Raw genomic sequence first — 23,216 nt, forward strand, 5'->3', positions numbered from 1 at the left:
TGTGCATATTAGACTTGAGCAAAAAGTTGGTTCCCTATCCCTAGTCTGTGACCACAGGACCAGACTCCTGCCAGTCTCCTCCTACCTGCCGAAATCCGTGCTTCCTTTTCTGCAGCAGTGGTCGGTCTCCAAGGCAACAAGTTGGACGTAAACTTTTAATATCCGAAAAATGGCTGGAAATGGTAATAAACAGTAAATTGCAAAGTTGCTCGTGTGATGATATCCATTAAAAAGAAAAACCCTGACTGTGATCCAAGATATCGTGTCATTGTGTCCGCTCCCCACTCAGGAAGAAAACACTGTTGTCAGAACACAATTTATATGTGCGTTTTTTTCAGTGTTGATGTTGATCGACTACCGTACCAGTCAGTGGCCATTCATTCACTCCCCATGGGCCACCTGAAACAGTAAGAATGATCATTAATAGCGGGCCAGGATTCAGTATTATCTGGGCCTTTGGGCTATAGAGACGCGGTGGGCTTCTCCTCGCTGTCAGTTTTTTCTCATCACGTTCCAAATGCCATTTTTTTTTGCAAAACGAATTGGAATATCAGGATACATCATTCATTCCCACAGATACGCACAAGGCAATATCAAATATTTCATTTTTTTTTAAGTTTTTATTTACACTACTGGAAAAAAGGTATTTTAATTTTTATTGATGTATTTTTCTTATTATGTTTTTTAAATATTTTGCAATTTTTTGTTAGCCTTTTTTACGTAATGATGCCATCGGCAACAAGGGAGGGAGGGCAGGTGGGATAAATTCAAACGTTTTAAATGCCGCTGGCATGACTAACGGTGGCAAGTAAGGGGTTAAATTGCTATGATCGGAGCTAGTTTTATCACCAATGGTAATCTGGACCAAGTGGGATCCCCAGATGCATTGGACCCCGACATTTCCCAGGTTCGCCAGGTGTCATCATCGCCGCTCATTAATAATATGATCTGTCCTTAGTCACCCTCATGTTGCCATGGCGATACGCTGCCGACCATAATGATTTTTATGCCGAAATAAAGGATCCAGTCGCCTGATGAGTGGCGGCTCCCAGTGCCAATAATCAGGACCGATTCTGCCCGTATAAAAGGATCTGTAGTGAATATCGTCACCATTTCGATTCTATACATGGGTACAAAATTCTGTTGCTAATTAAATTCTTAATATTCCTTTACAAAGGTTAAAATTGTCCAATTTGTTTAGAAAAATTGCAATTTTTTTTCCTTTGGTTGGAGGATGGAGGCAAATTTTCTAGTAGGAAAAAGGTTACAGTCCTGCACTAGATGATATGGGAAAAGTAATATATATGTGTGTGTATATATATATATATATATATATATATATATATATATATATATATGAATATATACAAAAAAGCAGAAATACAGTAAATATTTATAGAATAAGATTTCCATATTTTATGTGATTACAGAGATGCCCTGACAATGTTTAGATACGGAGATGCCCAAACAATATCTAGACATTCTAAAAATGGTGAGAAGTTCTAGGTTGCCATGGAGAGGCTTATGTTTCACTACCATGGCAACAGGACTCATTGTCTGCTTCGCCAGGTAACACTAGACAGATTATCTACAGATCATCTCGGTGACAAGCAAACCGGTCCACATGTCTAAGGAAGAAGAAAGAAGATTGCAAGATGTCTATGAGGAAAGAGAGAGCTGGTGTTTGGTGGAGAGACATCCCACCCAGTACTGGTGCAGACGAGAGAGGAGACACTTCCCCCAACACTTGCAGAGTGTCCTCAGTAAGAGTCCGGCGCCATCCATGGAGTCTAGAAGCACGTGGACCAATATAACGCCAAGACACCGGGAGAAAAGGCATTATACCGGTGCCGGTAAGTAGATGTTGGCCTCATGGTGGACCATAGATGGAGAATAGACTATACGCAATCAGTGGTGGACGTAGTAGGCGGCTGCCTAGGGCACGACTGGTGAAAGGGGAGTAAATGTATGGAGTAAGAGAGGCGATCGTGTGATATAAGAGCACAGGCATACATATATAATATATACAATAGGAATAGTCGAGGGTCGGAGCCAGCAGAAATGGTGGCCAACATGGCAGTGAACAGCCTTTATGCGGACTCTCTTGCACAACATGGATCAATAGTGCAGTAAATTCGGTTGTGCGGTAATTGCGTTCAGAGGTTGGATGAGATGTGTGTGAATTGCCCGGGCGTAGTACTATGATTGCGCACCATATACCGCCTAGAATATACATTATCTACAACGCATGCTGATGGATTACGGATTCGTTTTTCAGGTGCTGGACATTTGGTATAAGCTCCCAAATGTGAAACATAAGAATCGGCCACTGCCACCAGCGACTCCGAGAATGGGAAGAAAGATCTAGAGATATTGTTCTAGATGATACTGCGCTGCCTCCACCGCAAATAAACATCTGATTCTAGATTTGCTTTCCTGATGTGCACAATTCTTATTCAAGCCTAATTTGCTCCGGTTTCGTGTATGCGATGGCTTATGTAGGAGCGACGGGATCTGGTACTCGACAATGGAGCGTCACCACAAAGAGCGCTTCCTCCTCTAAGGTTCCATTGCTGTCAGGATTGGAGAAAAGTGGCCACAACCATCATAAAGTCGCCATCGTATCTTTGTGTATAATTAGAGTATTGCACCAGTATTTTACTTGTTTACACAGAATCGCCCCCGAGCACTTCCCCCGAGCACTTCCCCCGAGCACTTCTCCCGAGCACTTCCAGGCTAATTCGCATTTTGGCTGTGAATCTCGATTTCTGAGTCCTGACACATCGGATTAGTACAAAACAGTAGAGATGATCGAAAAGAACGTCAGGACTTTAGTGCAGGGGCCACGCCGTGCAAATCTCCTATTACTTGCCGGCTGCTGCAGCACCTCTTCTGAATGGTTGGCTCGTTAGTCCAGGCTGACAAATCAGAAGAGGAGCTTTGGACTCCGCTGGGCTCTGGTCCATTGGCCACAGACTACTGACCGGGGCTGCTTAATTAAAGGTCCTGCAATTCTTTTTGATCATCTTTACAAAACAGGCATTATTTTTACTGTTGTGTTTGGTCCTATACCGCCAAACCAATGGTTTCAATAGTTGAAAACTTAGGATAAAAACGTCATGAGCCAGTGAGCTCTAAATGGGGGTCATGGCCTCATTTCCATCCGCTATAGTGATTGGATACGTGTGGGAAACCCATACCGATCAGACACTTGGGGCACATTCTAGAGATATACGGTACCCTTAAGGTATAGAGTTGGAGTTCAACTTTTAGGAGAGCTTCGGATAAGGAGCTATTGGTACCCCCCCTAAGGTAAATGCACCTATGTCTGGAGATGCTACAGGTGAAAATCAGTGAGCTCAGACTCTTCCCTAAAATAAAGGTGCAGTTGTCTCCTCAGCCCCTTACTAAAAAAAAGTCTCCGGCATCATGTCTGCTTAACTCGTCCTCATAAAGTAACACTAAAGAGATTTCCATTCATGCTGCCTTTATGGCTGCAGGGGCTTAGACCCTGAATGAATATCAAAAGACTGTCACTTCTAAACAGAAAACTGGTGTGTACAGGTGCTTACTAAGAGTAGCCATCTCTATATACAACTATACCATGAAAATATGAACTATATGAAATTGGAATTGCATTAGTGCTCTAGAAAATAGGAAAAAAGATACTTAGCCCATAAATTGGCCAATTCACGTGTGCCCAGCAGCCACGACAAGGCGATCTTCTGTGCCTGGAACCCAATCTAATGTGACTCCTCTCACAGGCTATAGCGGTTTTAATCACAGCAGCATCCTATCTACCCATACAAATGTACCATATAAATGTAGTTTATCAGCCCATGAGAGAAGTCACGTTAAGCTAGGTTCCCAGCAAAGAAGATCGTCTTGTCATGGCTGCTGGGCACACATGGACTGGCCACTTTATGTGCTAAGTATCTTAGTTTTTTCCTATTTTCTAGAGCAGTAATGCAATTCCAATTTCATGTTTGCATGTGTGCTCACTCGGCTGCACATGGAGGTAGTCACGGGAACACTGCGGCATTAAGGATGAACCTGGTTTATGCTGTATATAATAAACCAAGTTTTAAGCACAAAATAAACACGGCCCTCTGGGCAAAACAGCAATTCAAAACAATAGCACTACGTGCAGTCCTTGCATTAGTGGGGCTCAGCCCACTCAGGGTTAGCAATGTCATTTAACAAACACCATGTGCACAAACACTTTCCTGGAGTCCTTCCTCTCCAGACTCTCAGCACTGCTGCCTATGGAGGTCAGCTACTTAAGCCCCAGACCATGTGACCGATCACATCACTGTGACATCACACAGGTCCTGCCAGCACACGGTGGTGCCGGCTCTGCAGGTGGAGATAAGGTGGACACCCTCCCACCCACTCTGTCCACATAAACAAGCCCATTTATGCAACTCTAACTTAAGCCTCACAACACTGGCTTTATATCACTGACGCCATTAAGTGTAGTGACACATATCTCCCCTCCAGTACTTTACCAGTGACTTTGTCTCACATGCTATAGCGTTACAGAGTGCTACTTTATTTGTTAGCTAGACCCTGAATGAATCTCAGCCAGAAATCCATTAACATACCAACACATTATTCCGATAATTTCAGGGTGGACTTCCCCTTTAAATATCACATGGACAGTTAGCGGTGGAAAGTTTGCAAGTTGTAATTCGCAGACAAAAATCGCATCTTTGCAGAATAATTCTCTCCCTACACATCTATTTCCACCTGTTTTACTTGGGAAGCCTTCAGGCGGCTCGTTCTTGGATTTTTCCTGCTCCCGCTGTTAACGCCGCGATCAGAGAGAAACTTTCAGAGTCACATTAAGAATGAAAAGCTCCAAATATTCCGGTGAAGGTTATCACAACAAGGACGGCAGATGGGAACATCGAGATGTTTGTTTTCTCAGTAGACGCCAAAGTCACAACAAGAGGAAATCAGGACGACAAAAAGGCCCCAGGTGGAGGACGGCGCACAGATCTGTGCTGTGCATATCGGTGTATGGCACCCACGGAAATATATGGGCCTACACGAAACCTCTGCTGGGGAAATATGGAAAAGGCTATGCTAAGAGACTCTTCAAAGAGGCAGAGACCCGGCTCTCTAGTGCCACCTATAGGGCATAGCAATCCTAAATGTCAGTATTGACCATGTGCCCCCATGGTGATGTTCACCCTACTGTGGGAGTGCACCATCGCTACATGGAGCGGGCTCAGCACCTGAGCATAGTCTGTACAGTGCATGTGCCAGCCGTGTTCTACAGATGGCACCTGAGTAGGTGGCTCATATCTCGCGGCTGTTCGACAGGGATTTCCTGATTGTTAGCCAGTCCCCGCATGTGTTGCAGCTGTCGAACAGCCACGAGACATGCAGCCATGCGGACTTGAATATATTATTCAATCAGGCCGAAGACACTCAAGCATGCTTAGATAACACCTTATCCGAGCACATTCGCTCATCACTATTATTGAAATATTGAAGGTATAAACCCAAAATAGATAGAGACAAATAAAATAGATAATATAAGTGTCAAATAAATTTATTTAAAAAAAACAGATCACAGAACCTGACATTACACAGCTCACACTGACGTCCTTTCGATTAATTTAATGGTATCACACATAATCATAGACATAAATAACCAAAAACACTTTTTAAAAAAAAAAATAATAGCTAATCAATATCAGATTGGTGGGGGTCCGATAGCCGGAACACCACCGATGAGCTGATTGCAGCTCAGAGTTGAAATACCAGACACAGCCACTACAGAATAAATGGCGCTGTGTCAAGAAAACAATGACTTTAACGCGGCCTCCTCGATCAGCTGATCGTCAGAGTCAGATCCCAAACACTCTGATATTGGTGGCCTGTTATGTTCCTGGAAAAGTCAGGCGGCTGTATAAATTGGAACTGGATTGGAACGTATTGCTTGGTCTGGCCGGTGGCTCTCCTGACCCAAGTGTGAGAGCTGCATAGAAATACATGAAGCTGTCAGTCTCGGGTGATGAGAGCCGCCAGCCAGTCCATACACAATGTTATAATCTCGTTCCGATTTTTACGTCCGTCTGATTGCGCCCTTATACATATCATTCATTCAGCTTGAAATGAATCTTTGGGAAAAGCCGGAAGGCATTATGTGCAGTCGCCTCGCAGACTGTGTCGGATGACAGGCCCTTCACGCGAGCAATGTATTCGCAGGGGATGAAGATGTTGGATGGTGTATTCCTTTCCTAAAAGAGCATGATGGCATTAAGAATAAATGTATCACTAACGGCTCATAATAATTGACAAACGAGCAATTAAAAGAACGAAATCAAACAAGCTCCATTTACAGAAAAATAAAAAAGTTTCAGGACCGAGAAAATGAAGACACAATTTTTTTTCTTTAATTTATCGATTTTGTAGCAACTAAAAAAAATAAATAAAAAATAAATACATTGGGTATCACTGTTATCCTACTGACCTGGAGAATCATTAGGTCAATGAACGCCATAAAAACACAATCCCCAAAAATCAATGGTGGAATTGCGATGGTTTTTTTTCACCATTTTTTTCAGTATATTACAACCAAAATTATTATTATTATTAGCGACTTGAATAATAAAGAAAATGTTACAATACGTTGGTTTTGCTGCAATCATTCTGACTTGGAGAATTCTGTTACCACTTTTTTTTTTACGTCACCAATAAACGCCTTAAAAACAAATAATAAAAATAAATAAATAATAGTGGAACTGCGGAAACTTAGAATTTTTTTTCCTGTTTTCGGTACATTATATAGTTAAATTCATGGTGTCATTCAAAACTACAACTCGTCCCCTCCCGCCCCAGCCCCCCTCCCCCAAAAGCCCTTAAATGGCGACATCAATGGAAAAATAAAGTTATGGCTTTTGGAAGTAGGGAAAGAAAAAAAAAAAGAAAAATGGCCGGATTATGAAAGAATTAAACGAGCATCAATCTACTGGTGTATAGCTGACCGGAGGCAGAAATCAGACACTTTAAGTGAGTCTTATGTGTGAGAGAACTGGTCAAGTAGAAATCCCTGAATATAATGGTACTATTCTAATTTCTCCTGGTACCATATAATACTCCAAGACGTCCAGGGAAAAATTAAGATTTCCTCCCATTGCCTGTCACATATACATCCTCTATACCTCCACTCATGGTCAATGTATCCTCCGCTCTGTAGTGTCACTTCTGCATCTACATACACAGCAGCCACTGTCTTCTTCATACCTGTCACAACACAGCTGTCGGGTGACCTGGAACCAGGGGCTCCTTCCCTGTCCCTAACACAAGGGGGCGCCCTAGCTTGCCCTATTTCCTGGGTTACTTCTGAAGGTGAAGATGCCGGGGCCTCTACCCTTGCCTTATCTAATGAGTTAGCCCTCTGTCTGTTCTCTTCTCCCATCCAGGGAAGAAGGGGCGCTAATGTGCACAAAAAAGGGTTAACAGAAAACTCCAGACAAACAAACTTTTCACTCACATATAACAGAGGAATGCACCGGGGCATTCAGGTAGGGGAATAAACCAAAATAGAGGAGGATAGGGAATTACCAAACATACAAACCAAGCAACAGTCACAGATAACTCCTCCAACTCTCCTCATATATGCTCCTCTCCCACCATTAGCCATGCAGCAAATGCTAGCTCTGACAAGGATTTGTACCAGAGGCCAGATTATAAAGGGGAAAGGAGTGGCTAACTGAGCTCAGCTGTGAGCACAGGGATTTCCAACATGGCCATGACCACATTGTCATGGTAACCCCATGACAGTACCTGTCTGTCTGGTCCGAGAGCTGGTGAATCGGTCTCCAGGCAGATGTTCTCCATTGGGATCCGTCTTATCAGCTTCTCTCTCTGGAATTTGTGCAAATTCAGAATAAAATCAATTCATTATAATAAAATAATAACAGAACCTTACACATCACAAAGGTGTCTGAAAACGTATTCACACAGCCAAAACCAAGAGGAGATCCCAGCCCAAAGTAGGAAAACTTTTAGGATCTACCCCAGTTTTCGGTAGAAAATACAAAACTGAAATACAGATCATAAACAAGATCATCAGTAATTATGGACTCCTATTATAGCATCCTGCCTCACCATCCCTGAACCAATTTCTTCGGATCTTGGAGACCCCCTTTAATCAATCTGGAATAATTTGACTTACCTGATCATTATTTGCAACTGCAGGGGGAAAGGAGAAGAAGTATCCCGCCTGCACTCCTTCCAACGCAACGGAGGGGCGACCAGCAAAATTGTGCAGTAATACTTTCTCAGCACCTAGAAATCAACAATCAGCACCAAACGCCAAGTTCAACTTCTAGATAAGGAAACCAAAATGAAAATGCAGGAAATATATAAAGCAGAAGTTTAAAGGGGTAGTCCACTACTGGCCAGCCCCTTCTTAAAATGTCCGCTATTAAGAACATTACACCTTATGGACCAGCACCATTCATGAATGTGTTTCCGGAACGGTACCCGAACCCCATTCGAATGGGGGAACCCGAATATCCAGCGTCTCCCATGCTGACATCTGTGTCATGAATGGATAAAAGAGGGTTGGGAGTATTCATTTCAATTAAAGGACTTTTTTTTCTGTGTGTGTCTGTACTTCATTTTCACTATGGGGTTAGTAATGGGGGCGTCTTATAGATGCCTGTCCATTACTAACCCATGGGCTTGATGACAGCTGACAATACAAATCAGACATCAACCCCATAATTATTACCCCACTTGCCACCGCACTAGGGCAAGTGGGAAGAGGGTTGCCAAGCTCCAGAATTGGCGCATCTTATGGAAAGCTGATGTCCTTAGTCTGTGAGGGTGCCAATATCCATGGCCCTTTCCTAGGCTATTAATATCAGCCCCCAGCTGTCTGTTTAGCCTCTGCTGGTTATTAAATATAGGGCGGACAATATTTTTGGGGGGTCTCCGCTATAATAACAAGTAAAGGTTAACCAAACAGCTATGAGCTAATATTAATAGCCTGGGAACCTTTATGAATATTGGCCCGTTCCTAGAACATTAACATCAGCTCTCGGCTATTGGCTTTCCCTCAGCTGGTTATGAAAATGATGGGGGACCCCACACCTTTTTTTTCATTTTTTTTTTTTTATTTATTAACAAGAACAGTAAGGTCACCTGACTTCATAGTAGTTGTTTCTCTAGCTTTGCAAGTGCCAATGCCGGATTGATGGACGGCCGCGAGTCCGGCACTTGGCATTCCAACATTCATTAGTCCAGCACTCCAGCTACCGTTAGACCCGGTGGCTGTGAGTTCAGGTAACAGAGTTCGTAGCCTCCGGGTCTTCTGGCAGCTGCGAGGCTCGGAAACCTCATGGGAAAATTTGAGTGACATTTTAAGGTTACTGGAGTTTCAAGCTGCTGGAACACCTGCAGGCTGTGAACTAAGGTTACCTTGGGTGTGTATTTTGCTGTAACAGTAGCATGGACTTTAGGAAGAAGTCAGAGTTCGGGGTCCGTGAACAGACACGAGGTGCTCGGTATAGACCCTGAACTTCACCATTCGGGTTCGCCAATCACTAAAGAGGAATCTAGATATCTCGTCTAATTCAATATTGGAATTCAATTGTTTTTTGCTATGTTCCTACCTTGTTCTTTAAGAAAACTTATAGTTTGCCTTCCTGCGGATCGAGAGTGGACATTTCTGTAAAAAAAAAAATATATATATACCTATACTTTGAGAAATTGATGGCAATGTTCTTTGCGTTCAACACCTTCCTAAATGCCAGATTCCCTGGCGTTCAGACGATTGAGGAAAAGGCCCCTGTAGAATGCCATCTATAAGACGTGAGGTGGCTTATCCCCTTTATTTTGGAATAAATGCTACACAAATGTTCTTTTTTTTTCTTTTTAAATCCGCTTTATGGTTCCAGAGATATGGGCCTTTTTGTTTATTGCTACGTTTGCTGATCTTTAACATGGGGGTGTGGTTCATAGGATCCTCTGGGGCGTGTCTTTAGGTTGCTCTGCATAATTACCCTGTGAAACACGCCCCCTTCTAAAGACCATAAAAATTAGCACTAAATAAAAAAGGCCCACATCTCTGGAACCTTATGGAGGCTATAAGAACAACATAAAAAAATACACAAAACACTCAGGGGAGCTGTTGGAATAGAAGAGGGGCAAAAACTGTTAACCGGTCTCCTTTAAGTGACCTTACGCAGAGATAATGCAGATCTTCATTTACCTCTACGGGGGTCACAGAAGCAGCCTAGCACACTTGGATAGCTGTTTTTGTAACTCCTATAGAAGTGAATTGAGAGGGACAACTTTCAGGGTTGGGTACGCTTGACAGGGCTCAGGACCCCCGATCTGGAGATAAGCGGTGGTCCCATAGGTGGCGCCTGCATTTATGTTGTGGATATGCCATAAATATCTGAGTAGGGGAAAGAAACGCTGTAAAAAGGCAAATTATTAGTACTGGCCCTGCCGTATACTGACACTGGTAGGTCCAATCGTTTCGCAATGTCCAGTTGTATCTGAAAAACCTTCAGCTGCTCTTCTCGCTCCTTAGAGGTGGGAGTGAGCCAGGGGGTGAAGTCCAGCCCAATCTGTACAGAAGGAAAAAGTCCGGAAATTTGTTAGTGACACAGAGAGTAAATAAATGTGCCTATTTTCCTATTATTTGATATTTGTGGACACTAAGCCCCCCCCCCCCCATTTCAGGCTGGAATGAGGGGGCTGTGGTGCTCTCCTAATCAGTTTACCTATATATCTTCTGCTGACTCTGATCTGTAGTGATGCCAGCTCTTTAGAAAACAGATGAGGTCTTAGCACTTACTTCCTATGATATGTCGGGTGTACATTGATATAATAAAACTCAGAATGGACCCAACTTCCTGCTGAATATACTATACCTTTCTTAAAGGAAATGTCCATCTTTACTAGAATTTTAATAAATATATCATATTATATTGGAAAGTTTTGTCTTTTTGCCTTGATAAATAATAAAAAAAATTTAGTTACAAGCAGCCACCACTAGGGGGAGCTCACTGTATAGAAATGTATACAGCTTTTGAAGGACTCAAATCTGTATCTATTGAGCTCCCCCTGGTGGCGGCTAATGACAGCGTGAAATCCCTTGCATGTAAATCAGTGATGCGGGCAATAGTAGGATTTTATAAATGTGAGTGCAACTGATTATCTCAAAACAACCTTCATATATATATATATAATCAACTGAATGGGCAAAAGTGAGTGATTTAACCCTTACTTCTCCGATGCCGACAAGGTGATCCTTGTACTTTTCAAACTGTTCAAGAGCAGGCTCCAGATCCTGCAATGAAAAGACGAAAATGAAAGGTATATTCTAAGTATTAGAATACAGAGTAAACAAACATACAACGTAAGATCGTCTATATAGATGTATTCACACTGTGCAATCAAATTGCAAAATCGTGATAACTGCAAAACTGCTTTCCAGCGCACGGCTCGATACAGAGATACAAAATCAGGGTGTGATTACCTGCAATGTCGCACTGCGATACCCGTCTGCTGTACTCTGGATAGGGTGCACGCCAAAACACGGCATCACATAACTGGGATACCTGGAAAACAGGCACAATGCCTAAATACATACATTTATGTGCCACTGGATACGTCATAAATGTGTTACTAAATGGGGGGGCAGCCCGATAGAATTATACGACATTGTCACGCTCAGGTTGGCCACTCTGTGCATTGTGGTCTGTGCTTGGACGTCTGCATGATCCCTTACTGACAGCGGCTCAGTACAGAGATAGGGTGCCACATCTGTCATATAGTTATACGTAGGAGATAAGAATATCCCTTTAAGGGCTGGTTCAAACATTTCTGAAATCTCATGCACATTCTGCTGCAGAACAGCAGCGTGTCAATTCGTTCTGCATTTTCGCAACGTTTTTCACCCATTCAAGTGAATGATGGGAAAAAAAACGCATAAAAACGCCCCTCTTTTAAGCAGCATGCTTTTGGTGTGTTGCAAAAACGCAACAAGTGCACGTACTCAAAGTGTTTTTTCACATTTGGAGAATGTTAATTTTTTCAGCATTTTTCACCAATTCTAATAAATGGGAAAGAAATGCGAGTAAAAACACATAAAAAGCTGCAAAAATGCGCGTATTTTACGAACAAAACAACAGGTGCAAATACTGAACCTAGTATGAACTCTAGTCTATGTATATCAGCAGCTACAATGTATCACTGAAGGAAAATGTATCAGTCTCCATCGCAAATTGTTTAATCACTGGAGTTTGTCTCCCCCAGATACAATTGTAGCAGCTGAGACCAGTATTGGGGCATGTTCCCTACTCTGCCAGAGCTCCAATGACATTGTTAGGTCACGTGAACGCTGCAGCCAATCAGTCGCCAATGGGCTGCAATTCTCACACTTCCCTTGGACATGCGAGATTGACCCAAAGTAGAACTGCAGCCCATTAGTGACTGATTGGCTGCAGCGTTGACGTGACATAACAATATCACTCAAGTATTGATAGAGGGGCCAATGCGAGAGGTATAAGCTTTTCTTGTTTTACTCGGGGGGGCTCGGACATTTAAGAAGGGGTTTTCCAAGTAGCGAACAATCCCTTTAAAGGTTTTTTTTCCCTATCTTTACAAATGGATATTAGTGCAAGTAATGGCTTATTAAAATTTCCAGCCGTGCTTGAGATATGACCGCGTTTCTTTTGTTTACAGCTCGATGCCTTGGAGACCCCCAACCACATCGATGCTAGACAGCAGAACATGCGCAGCGCTTACAAGCTGTTGTCTCTTGATCTTGTAAGTGCTATTTTGATACCGGTCAGGATCACAGGAGCGCACTGTTACTTCATAATCCTGGCTAGCTTTAGTACAGAGTTTACAAGCCAGACAGTAAGCAGTGGTCGGTCTCCTAGGCAACATTCTGTAAACAAAAGAAATGCGTTCATATCTCAAAAAAGGCTGCAAATTTTAATAAGCGGTAAATTGAAAAAGTGTTTGTTTTTATAAGCCCTGTCCGACACTATCCATCTATGAAGACGGTGAACATTATAAAATATAAAGTTTTACTTCCTAATATTAGAAACAAACCTCTCTGATAGATGTAGGAGACTTTCCAACTCTCCCGCGTGTTCTGTAACCGATACGAGCGCCCGAACTCCTCCCTGGAAAATACAGCAATGCCGTAAAATACAATGGGTTTAGGCATTTAGAGGGGGTTTCTATAATTAAGTAAATAAATGTGATTTTTTTTTTTTGTATATTTCAGGAGGTACCGTATATCATTTTTCAGTTTAATTTATCAATTCCTCGCCATTTTCTCGTTGTGCTCTGACCCAATGGAAGGAAACCTATATTCTTTGGAGAAATTCATTGACTTTTTTTCCTAAGTCTTGATTAAAGGTCTGCAGCATTCTTAAAGGGAATCTGTCTGCAGATTTTTGCTTCCCCATCTGAGAGCAGCATAATGTAGGGGCTGAGACCCTGATTCCAGTGATGTATCACTTGCTGGTCTGCATGCTGTCATTTTGATACAATCACAGTTTTCTCTGCTGCAATTCTAGCAGAGCTCGGAATTCTGAGCCCTGTATAACCCCGCCCACATCACTGATTGGCCGCTTTCTGTCTGCACTGTATATTAACAGAAAGTGGCCAATCAGTGCTGGGGGCGTGGTTGGACACCTAGTCCTGTAGTGATAATCTCCTGCTCATAAAACACTGATTTTATTGCAACAGCAACACAAAGCCTTGTAAGTGACACATCGCTGGAATCAGGGTCTCAGCCTCCACATCATGCTTCTCTCAGATTACAAATCAAAAATCTGCTGACAGATGCCCTTTAATGAATCTGGTGCATCTTTCAGGATGTCCATGCACTGAAATCAGGAGTTGACTCTAGCTATGAGTAAGAGTACATTTTGCCTATAACTTATGTCACTGTTTGCCATAAATTATAGTGAATCTGTCGTGACGGGACTGATGTAAAGAGTCACAATTTTTTTTCTCTAACTGTACATTGAATCAAAATTTTCCAGAAAACTCGAGAGAAATATGCAATTAATTCCCCCTTAGTGCTTCAAACTGGAATACCCCCCAAATAATAATAAAAAAATAAATAATAATAATAAGATAATAATAAAATAATAATACAAATAATAATAAAATAAGGAAATAAAATAAATAATAAAATAATAATATTACAAATAATAATAATACTAATAAGTTAATAATAATAATATGCTCTACCTACATTTCTTGATCTTTCCAGAATTTCCACTATATCCTGTAAAAGCAAGATATTTGTGTTACCAAGATCGTTCTCACTGAGAACCCGCACAGCAGGAACTCAAGTCTTCAGTTTATTTCACCATTTTCTGGCTTCAAAGAACCATGTGAATTGTGAATAGGGATGACAGGAGAGGAGACAATGGATCACAGTGAGAAGTATTTGTTGGCTTTTTTCTTTTATTTCCTGATGAGATACAGACCTCTTCCCTAGGAAATACATTTGTAAAAAAGAAGCCTCATGGGAATTGATTCATGGTATACGGTAAGTGCACTGCATGGCGGAATTCCTGACTTTAACCCTTTCACGTTGCAACCAATTTCCGCTTTTGCAATTCCAATTTTTCCTCCCCGAGCCATAACGCTTTTATTTTTCTGTCCACATAGACATATGAGGGCTTGTTTTTTTTTTGCCGGATGAGTTGTACTTTTATATGGCACCATTTATTTTACCACATGGTGTACTGGAAATTTTGAAAAAAAAATCCAAGCATGGTGAAATTGTGAAAGAAATTCTGACATTGCTTTTTTGGGAATTGTTCTTACGCTGTATATTTTGCGGTAACAATGATTTTGCAATATGATTCTCCTCATCGATACGATTATGGCGACACCCAACATGTCCAGTTTTTTTTCATTATTTTAGTACTGAAAGAAAAAAATCTGAAGCTTGCAAAAACATTTTTGGGGGTTGTGTCGCCATTTTTTTTTTAGACCCGCAACATTTTTATTTTTCGGCCGGTGAATCTGTGTGACGGCTGATTTTTTGCGGAGCATGACATAATGTTTTTATTAGCGCCATTATAGGATAGATGTGACTGATCGCTTGTTACAGCCTATACCCGGTGCAGTCGCTCTGATTCATGTTCCCCACGGTCTGGGCAGCATTAATCACCTGACAAGCTGACATTTGGGGTCTTTGCGATAAGTCCGCCACCCACCGCTTGTGTATCAGCCCCTGACCGGCTCTCCTGGTTCACCTCTCTATAAGGCTCTGTTCACTCTGAGCTTTTTTTTAACATATCAAAAAAATTACCATCCTTCTAATGGAAACGTATTGAAAAAAGTTGGAGAATTTTTTTTGTTTCCAAAAGTTGTTTGTTTTTTTTTGCAGCCTTGTGATTGGACGGTGCCCGATTTGGAAGGTTTTTTTTCTATCATTTCAAGCAAATGCCGAGTGCTAGCCATTTTTCAACCAGGAAAAGTGATTAAAGCCACTAAAAATTATTGAACAAGTGAACAGCAAAGTGTTTCTACACGATAGAGGCTTTGGTGCGCGGCGTAAGCGCCTTTTTTGTAGATTTTAGGATCTATAACCAGCATTCCTCATAGTGTGAGCAGTGTTCTTATAATAAGAGCCCCCCCATAAGCAGTGTCTGTCCTCCACTGTCAGTACTGGCTCTGTACCAGACCTCTGCCCTTCCAGGGGTCCTGGACAGCGCCGCTTTATTGGTCCACATGTCATGAGGGGTTACTAGTGAAGCAGAGAAGAGCACAGTGCAGCACTCCATGTAATGTCTCCTAACATGTCATGTAATACATCACCATAGGAAGGAAAGTATGAGGGGAAGCCACACCCATCACTAGAGGCCCGGGACAGGATGTCTCCAGCGCTGGTCTACAACAAAATGGCCGCCGCTGGAGTCCGGGAGTTATCAGTGCGGTCTACAGACCAGTGAGGAGGACATATAACTGCACCTCGGTGAGTATTACCTGGGAGAACTCCTCAGCCGTCATATGGCAGTGACAGTCCACATAGCGACCCGCCAGACCCGCACCCAACATGGCGGCCGCTGCCTTCAGTCACTCACACAGGGGGCCGGGACTAGAGGCGGAGTGTATCTGCCTGGGTGTAACGTCTCATTGTACTTTAGCCAATTCCTGATGATGCAGATGTGGCAAGAGAGTGAAAAGTCACAAAACATTTTTTTTTTCTTTCCGCCTCCATCAATCCACAGTGCCCCCTTAAGGCAATGTGCAGACGCTGCGGAATGGCGTGCGGAATTTTCCGCACTGATTTTGTAGATCCGCAGGGCAAAAACACTGCTTTTTTCCTGCGGAGTTATCGCGGATTTACTGCGGTTTTTATGCGGATTGTACTGCAGTTTAACACCTGCGGTTTTCTATTATGGAGCAGGTGTAAAACCGCTGCGAAATCCGCACAAAGAATTGACATGCTGCGGAAAATAAACCGCTGCGTTTCCGAGCGTTTTTTTCCGCAGCATGTGCACAGCGGTTTTTATTTTCCATAGGTTTATATGGTACTGTACACAGCATGGAAAACTGCTGCGGATCCGCAGTAAAAACCGCAACATGTGCACATGGCCTAAAGGGATTGTGCACTATTGGAAACCAAATGTCAAAGTCTGTAATAAAATGAATATAAACACTTCACGGAGCGGCGTCGCTCCTTCACTGAGTGCTGCGTCCCCTGCTATTAGCTGACGGAATGGCCGGTGGTGCAGAGCTCACTGACGCCAGCGCAGTCATGACATTTCTTCGTCACCTGTGAGTGATATTATTGAGAAGTGGAAGGAACCGCAACTCAGCCACAAAGAGGAGACCCCATAACGTTACCGAGTGGGGTCCCTGAGTGCTGAGGAGCAGAAAAGTCTCGTGTTCGGCTGACCCCACAAGGGTATGTGTCCACGTTCAGGATTGCATCAGGATTTGGTCAGGATTTTTCATCAGGTTTTGTAGCCAAAACCAGGAGTGGGTGATAAATGCAGAAGTGGAGCATATGTTTCTATTATACTTTTCCTCTAATTGTTCCACTCCTGGTTTTGACTTACAAACACTGATGGAAAATCCTGACCAAATCCTGATGCAATCCTGAACGTGGACACATACCCTAAGGGTATGTTTCCACGGTACGTAAACGCTGCTTGTTTGACGCTGCAGCGTCAAACAAGCAGCGTTCAGATGTTCCAGCATAGTGGAGGGGATTTTATGAAATCCCGTCTCCACTATGCGTGGAAACCCGCACGCGGAGGCCCTGCGACTCCGGACATGCTGCGCGTCTTTTCAGAACGCAGCATGTCCGTACACCTTGCGGGGACGCAGCGTCCCCGCAAGGCATATCACAGGGCCCTATGGCGAGGGGTGCGATGATCCCGGATGTGTACTGTACACATCCGGCATCATCGCGTCCCATTAAGGGGGCGGGGCTTAGCGCCGAGCGGCTTCGCCGCTCCGGCGATAACGCCGCGTAGCCTTAACGTGGAGACATAGCCTTAGTGTAGAGTCCAGACCTCGTCTGGTATAACATCAGCACAAACACTGCGCCCCCGCCTGGAGCTTCATGGCCGAGCAGCTGAATACAGCCTCACATCACCAAGCACAATGCCGAGCGTCGGATGGAGTGATGTAAAGGAGACAACACTGGACTCTGGAGGAGACGTGTTCTGTGCAGTGATGGATCACACTTCTGTATCTGGCATCTGATAGACAAGTCTGGGTTTCGTGACTCCAGGAGGACGTTGCCCCCTGACTGCATTGTACAGATGATGGAGGAGGATAATGTTATGGGCTGTTATCAGGGGGCGCCCTCTGCTCCTCAGTTCCAGTGAAGGGAAATCTTAATGCTCCAGCACAAGACATTGTGGACAATTGTAGCTTCCATCTTTGTGGGAACAGCTGGGGGAAGACTCTTTTCTGTTCCCCATGACTGTACCCAGTGCACAGGGTCCATACAGACACGGAGGAGGGAACGTGAGCGGCCGACCTCAGCCCATCCAACAAATAGGTTGGAGATTATGAGCCCGGCCTCTCTCCAACATCAGGGTCTGACCTCACAAATGTGCTTTTGGATGAAGGGACAAAAATTCCTACAAGCACCTCCAGAATCTTGTAGAAATCCTTCTCATAAGCGGGAGCCATTATAGTTGCATATTAACCCCTTCACCCCCAAGGGTGGTTTGCACGTTATGGACCGGGCCAATTTTTACAATTCTGACCACTGTCCCTTTATGAGGTTATAACTCTGGAAAGCTTCAACGGATCCTGGTGATTCTGACATTGTTTTCTCGCGACATATTGTACTTCATGATAGTGGTAAAATTTCTTTGATATTACCTGCGTTTATTTGTGAAAAAAATGGAAATTTGGCGAAAATTTTGAAAATTTCGCAATTTTCCAAATTTGAATTTTTATGCAATTAAATCACAGTGATATGTCACACAAAATACTTAATAAGTAACATTTCCCACATGTCTACTTTACATCAGCACCATTTTGGAACCAAAATTTTTTTTTGTTAGGGAGTTATAAGGGTTAAAAGTTGACCAGCAATTTCTCATTTTTACAACACCATTTTTTTTTAGGGACCACATCTCATTTGAAGTCATTTTGAGGGGTCTATATGATAGAAAATACCCAAGTGTGACACCATTCTAAAAACTGCACCCCTCAAGGTGCTCAAAACCACATTTAAAAAGTTTATTAACCCTTCAGGTGTTTCACAGGAATTTTTGGAATGTTTAAATAAAAATGAACATTTAACTTTTTTTCACACAAAATTTACTTCAGCTCCAATTTGTTTTATTTTACCAAGGGTAACAGGAGAAAATGGACCCCAAAAGATGTTAAACAATTTGTCCTGAGTACGCCGATACCCCATATGTAGGGGTAAACCACTGTTTGGGCGCATGACAGAGCTCGAAAGCGAAGGAGCGCCATTTGACTTTTCAATGCAAAATTGACTGGAATTGAGATGGGACGCCATGTTGCGTTTGGAGAGCCACTGATGTGCCTAAACATTGAATCCCCCCACAAGTGACACGATTTTGGAAAGTAGACCCTCTAAGTAACTTATCTAGATGTGTTGTGAGCACTTTGACCTACCAAGTGCTTCACAGAAGTTTATAATGCAGAACCGTAAAAATAAAAAATCATATTTTTTCACAAAAATGATCTTTTCGCCCCCAATTTTTTATTTTCCCAAGGGTAAGAGAAGAAATTGGACCCCCAAAAGTTGTTGTGCAATTTGTCCTGAGTACGCTGATACCCCATATGTGGGGGTAAACCACTGTTTGGGCGCATGGGAGAGCTCGGGAAGGGAAGGAGCGCCGTTTGACTTTTCACTGCAAAATTGACAGGAATTGACATGGGACGCCATGTTGCGTTTGGAGAGCCCCTGATGTGCCTAAACCTTGAAACCCCCCACAAGTGACACCATTTTGGAAAGTAGACCCCCTAAGGAACTTATCTAGATGTGTGGTGAGCACTTTGACCCACCAAGTGCTTCACAGAAGTTTATAATGCAGAACCGTAAAAATAAAAAATCATATTTTTTCACAAAAATGATCTTTTCGCCCCCAATTTTTTATTTTCCCAAGGGTAAGAGAAGAAATTGGACCCCAAAAGTTGTTGTAATGCAGAGCCGTAAAAATAAAACAAAAATTTTTTCCCACAAAAATTATTTTTTAGCCCTCAGTTTAGTATTTTCCCGAGGGTAACAGGAGAAATTGGACCCCAAAAGTTGTTGTCCAATTTGTCCTGAGTACGCTGATACCCCATATGTGGGGGGGAACCACCGTTTGGGCGCATGGGAGGGCTCGGAAGGGATGGAGCGCCATTTGGAATGCAGACTTAGATGGAATGGTCTGCAGGCGTCACATTGCGTTTGCAGAGCCCCTAGTGTACCTAAACAGTAAAACCCCCCCACAAGTGACACCATTTTGGAAAGTAGACCCCCTAAGGAACTCATCTAGATGTGTTGTGAGAGCTTTGAACCCCCAAGTGTTTCACTACAGTTTATAACGGAGAGCCGTGCAAATAAAAAATATTTTTTTTCCACAAAAATTATTTTTTAGCCCCCAGTTTTGTATTTTTCCAAGGTTAACAGGAGAAATTGGACCCTATATATTGTTGTCCAATTTGTCCTGAGTACGCTGATACCTGATATCTGGGGGGAACCACCGTTTGAGCGCATGACAGAGCTCGGAAGGGAAGGATCATCATTTGCAATGCAGACTTAGATGGATTGGTCTGCAGGCGTCACATTGCATTTGCAGAGCCCCTAATGTACCTAAACAGTAGAAACCCCCCACAAGTGACCCAATATTGGAAACTAGACCCCCCAAGGAACTTATCTAGTTGTGTTGTGAGAACTTTGAACCCCCAAGTGTTTCACTACAGTTTATAACGCAGAGCCGTGAAGATAAAAAAAATAAAAAATTTCCCCAAAAAATTATTTTTTAGCCCCCAGTTTTGTATTTTCCCAATGGTAACAGGAGAAATTGGACCCCAAAAGTTGTTGTCCAATTTGTCTTGAGTACGCTGATACCCCATATGTGGGGGGGAACCACCGTTTGGACGCATGGGAGGGCTCGGAAGGGAAGGAGCGCCATTTGGAATGCAGACTTAGATGGAATGGTCTGCAGGCGTCACATTGCGTTTGCAGAGCCCCTAATGTACCTAAACAGTAGAAACCCCCCACAAGTGACACCATTTTGGAAAGTAGACCCCCTAAGGAACTCATCTAGATGTGTTGTGAGAGCTTTGAACCCCCAAGTGTTTCACTACAGTTTATAACGCAGAGCCATGCAAATAAAAAAAAAAATTTTTTCCACAAAAATTATTTTTTAGCCCCTAGTTTTGTATTTTCCCAAGGGTAACAGGAGAAATTGGACCCCAAAAGTTGTTCTCCAAAGTGTTCCGAGTACGCTGATACCCCATATGTTGGGGTAAACCCCTGTTTGGGCGCACGGGAGAGCTTGGAAGGGAAGAAGCACTGATTTACTTTTTCAACGCAGAATTGGCTGGAATTGAAATCGGACGCCATGTCACATTTGGAGAGCCCCTGATGTGCCTAAACAGTGGAAACCCCCAATTATAACTGAAACCCTAATCCAAACACACCCCTTACCCTAATCCCAACGGTAACCCTAACCACACCTCTAACCCTGACACACCCCTTACCCTAACCCCAACGGTAACCCTAACCACACCCCTAACCCAGACACACCCCTAACACTAATCCCAACCCTATTCCCAACCGTAAATTTAATCCAAACCCTAACCCTAACTTTAGCCCCAACCCTAACCCTAACTTTAGCCCCAACCCTAGCCCCAACCCTAACCCTAATGGGAAAATGGAAATAAATAAATTTTTTAAATTTTTTTAATTTTTCCCTAACTAAGGGGGTGATGAAGGGGGGTTTGATTTACTTTTATAGCGGATTATTTAGCAGATTTTTATGATTGGCAGCTGTCACACACTGAAAGACGCTTTTTATTGCAAAAAATATTTTTTGCGTTACCACATTTTGAGAGCTATAATTTTTCCATATTTGAGTCCACAGAGTCATGTGAGGTCTTGTTTTTTGTGGGACGAGTTGACGTTTTTATTGGTAACATGTTCGGGCATGTGAGATTTTTTTGATCGCTTTTTATTCCGATTTTTGTGAGGCAGAATGACCAAAAACCAGCTATTCATGAATTTCTTTTGGGGGAGGCGTTTATACCGTTCCGCGTTTGGTAAAATTGATAAAGCAGTTTTTTTCTTCGGGTCAGTACGATTACAGCGATACCTCATTTATATAATTTTTTTTATGTTTTGGCGCTTTTATACGATAAAAGCTAATTTATAGAAAAAATAATTATTTTGGCATCGCTTTATTCTGAGGACTATAACTTTTTTACTTTTTCGCTGATGATGGTGTATGGCGGCTCGTTTTTTGCGGGACAAGATGACGTTTTCAGCGGTACCTTGGTTATTTATATCCGTCTTTTTGATCGCGTGTTATTCCACTTTTTGTTTGGCGGTATGAGAATAAAACGTTGTTTTTTGCCTCGTTTTTTTTTTTTTTTTTTTACGGTGTTCACTGAAGGGGTTAACTAGTGATATAGTTTTATAGGTGGGGTCGTTACGGACGCGGCGATACTAAATATGTGTACTTTTATTGTTTGATTTTTTTTTTATTTAGATAAAGAAATGTATTTATGGGAATAATTTTTTTATTTTATTTATTTATTTAGGAATTTTTTTTTTTATTTTTTTTTTACACATGTGGACATGTTTTTTTAACTTTTTTACTTTGTCCCAGGGGGGGACATTACAGATCGGTGATTTGACAGTGTGCACAGCACTCTGTCAAATCGGCGATCTCACTTAGAGTGCAGCAAGCTTACCAGCGCCTGCACTGAGCAGACACTCGGTAAGCCACCTCCCTCCCTGCAGGACCCGGATGCCGCGGCCATCTTGGATCCGGGACCTGCGGCGAGGAGGGAGGTAGGAGACCCTCAGAGCAACGCGATCACATCGCGTTGCTCCGGGGGTCTCAGGGAAGCCCGCAGGGAGCCCCCTCCCTGCGCGATGCTTCCCTATACCGCCGGTACACCGCGATCATGTTTGATCGCGGTGTGCCGGGGGCGGTCCGTGACCGCTCCTGGCACATAGTGCCGGATGTCAGCTGCGATAGTCAGCTGACACCCGGCCGCGCTCCCCCCGTGAGCGCCGCCGATCGTGCTGGACGTACTATTCCGTCCTTGGGAGGTAGGGCCCACCCCACATGGACGGAATAGTACGTCTAATGACAGAAAGGGGTTAATGTCTATAGATGTAGGATGGAAGGTCAGAAAAGCCCCCGTGTAATGTGGAGGGGGCACATACAGTAGTTTCACCATGTTGTGTGTCCAGTTTACAATACAGCAGAAAATGTGATAAAAAACATAAAATTCACTACTCTCACATCATAACTGCGGCTGTGTATGATCTGGGACATCAGGAGCATCCGCACGCGGGATGTTTGATCTCATTTGTGTAAGGCCTCATTCACACATCAGTATTTCATCAGCGTTGCCGAGCCGTGTCTCCAAAACACAGAACAGGTGTCAGTCTTTCAATTCTAGCTTTTTTCCGGGAGTTCCCCTCCTGGCTTTAGCATACAAACACTAAGGGCTTGTTTCTATTTGCGAGAATCACG

At 43.0% G+C, this 23,216-nt stretch overlaps 1 protein-coding gene across 2 annotated transcripts; it reads right to left on the minus strand.

Annotated features, from left to right (window-relative positions):
- Nucleotides 1-6,010: 6,010 nt before the first annotated feature.
- TATDN3 (TatD DNase domain containing 3) lies at nucleotides 6,011-16,167 on the minus strand. Of its 2 annotated transcripts, XM_077282299.1 has the most exons (10): nucleotides 16,003-16,165; nucleotides 14,255-14,287; nucleotides 13,096-13,169; nucleotides 11,513-11,594; nucleotides 11,261-11,323; nucleotides 10,489-10,598; nucleotides 9,636-9,691; nucleotides 8,192-8,304; nucleotides 7,801-7,881; nucleotides 6,011-6,251 (listed from the first exon to the last, which is right to left on the minus strand). In XM_077282299.1, the coding sequence occupies exons 1-10, from the start codon at nucleotides 16,072-16,074 to the stop codon at nucleotides 6,108-6,110; spliced, it is 828 nt and encodes a 275-aa protein (XP_077138414.1). In that variant the 5' UTR covers nucleotides 16,075-16,165; the 3' UTR covers nucleotides 6,011-6,107. The 2 variants fall into 2 exon arrangements, with proteins under 2 accessions (XP_077138414.1, XP_077138415.1); XM_077282300.1 differs by lacking the exon at nucleotides 14,255-14,287 and having other exon boundaries at nucleotides 16,003-16,167.
- Between the last annotated feature and the right edge of the window lie 7,049 nt (nucleotides 16,168-23,216).

This window comes from Ranitomeya variabilis, chromosome 2, assembly GCF_051348905.1.
Source record: "Ranitomeya variabilis isolate aRanVar5 chromosome 2, aRanVar5.hap1, whole genome shotgun sequence".
Lineage (NCBI taxonomy): Eukaryota > Metazoa > Chordata > Amphibia > Anura > Dendrobatidae > Ranitomeya > Ranitomeya variabilis.

Excerpts from the sequence above, each read along its gene's own strand:
- TATDN3 (XM_077282299.1), bottom strand. The coding sequence starts at position 16,074 with ATGTTGGGTGCGGGTCTGGCGGGTCGCTATGTGGACTGTCACTGCCAT. Across the intron at positions 10,599-11,260 it reads ACCTTGTCGGCATCGGAGAA|ATTGGGCTGGACTTCACCCC; the intron begins GTAAGGGTTAAA and ends CCTTCTGTACAG. Across the intron at positions 8,305-9,635 it reads AAGTTTTCTTAAAGAACAAG|GTGCTGAGAAAGTATTACTG; the intron begins GTAGGAACATAG and ends GTTGATTTCTAG.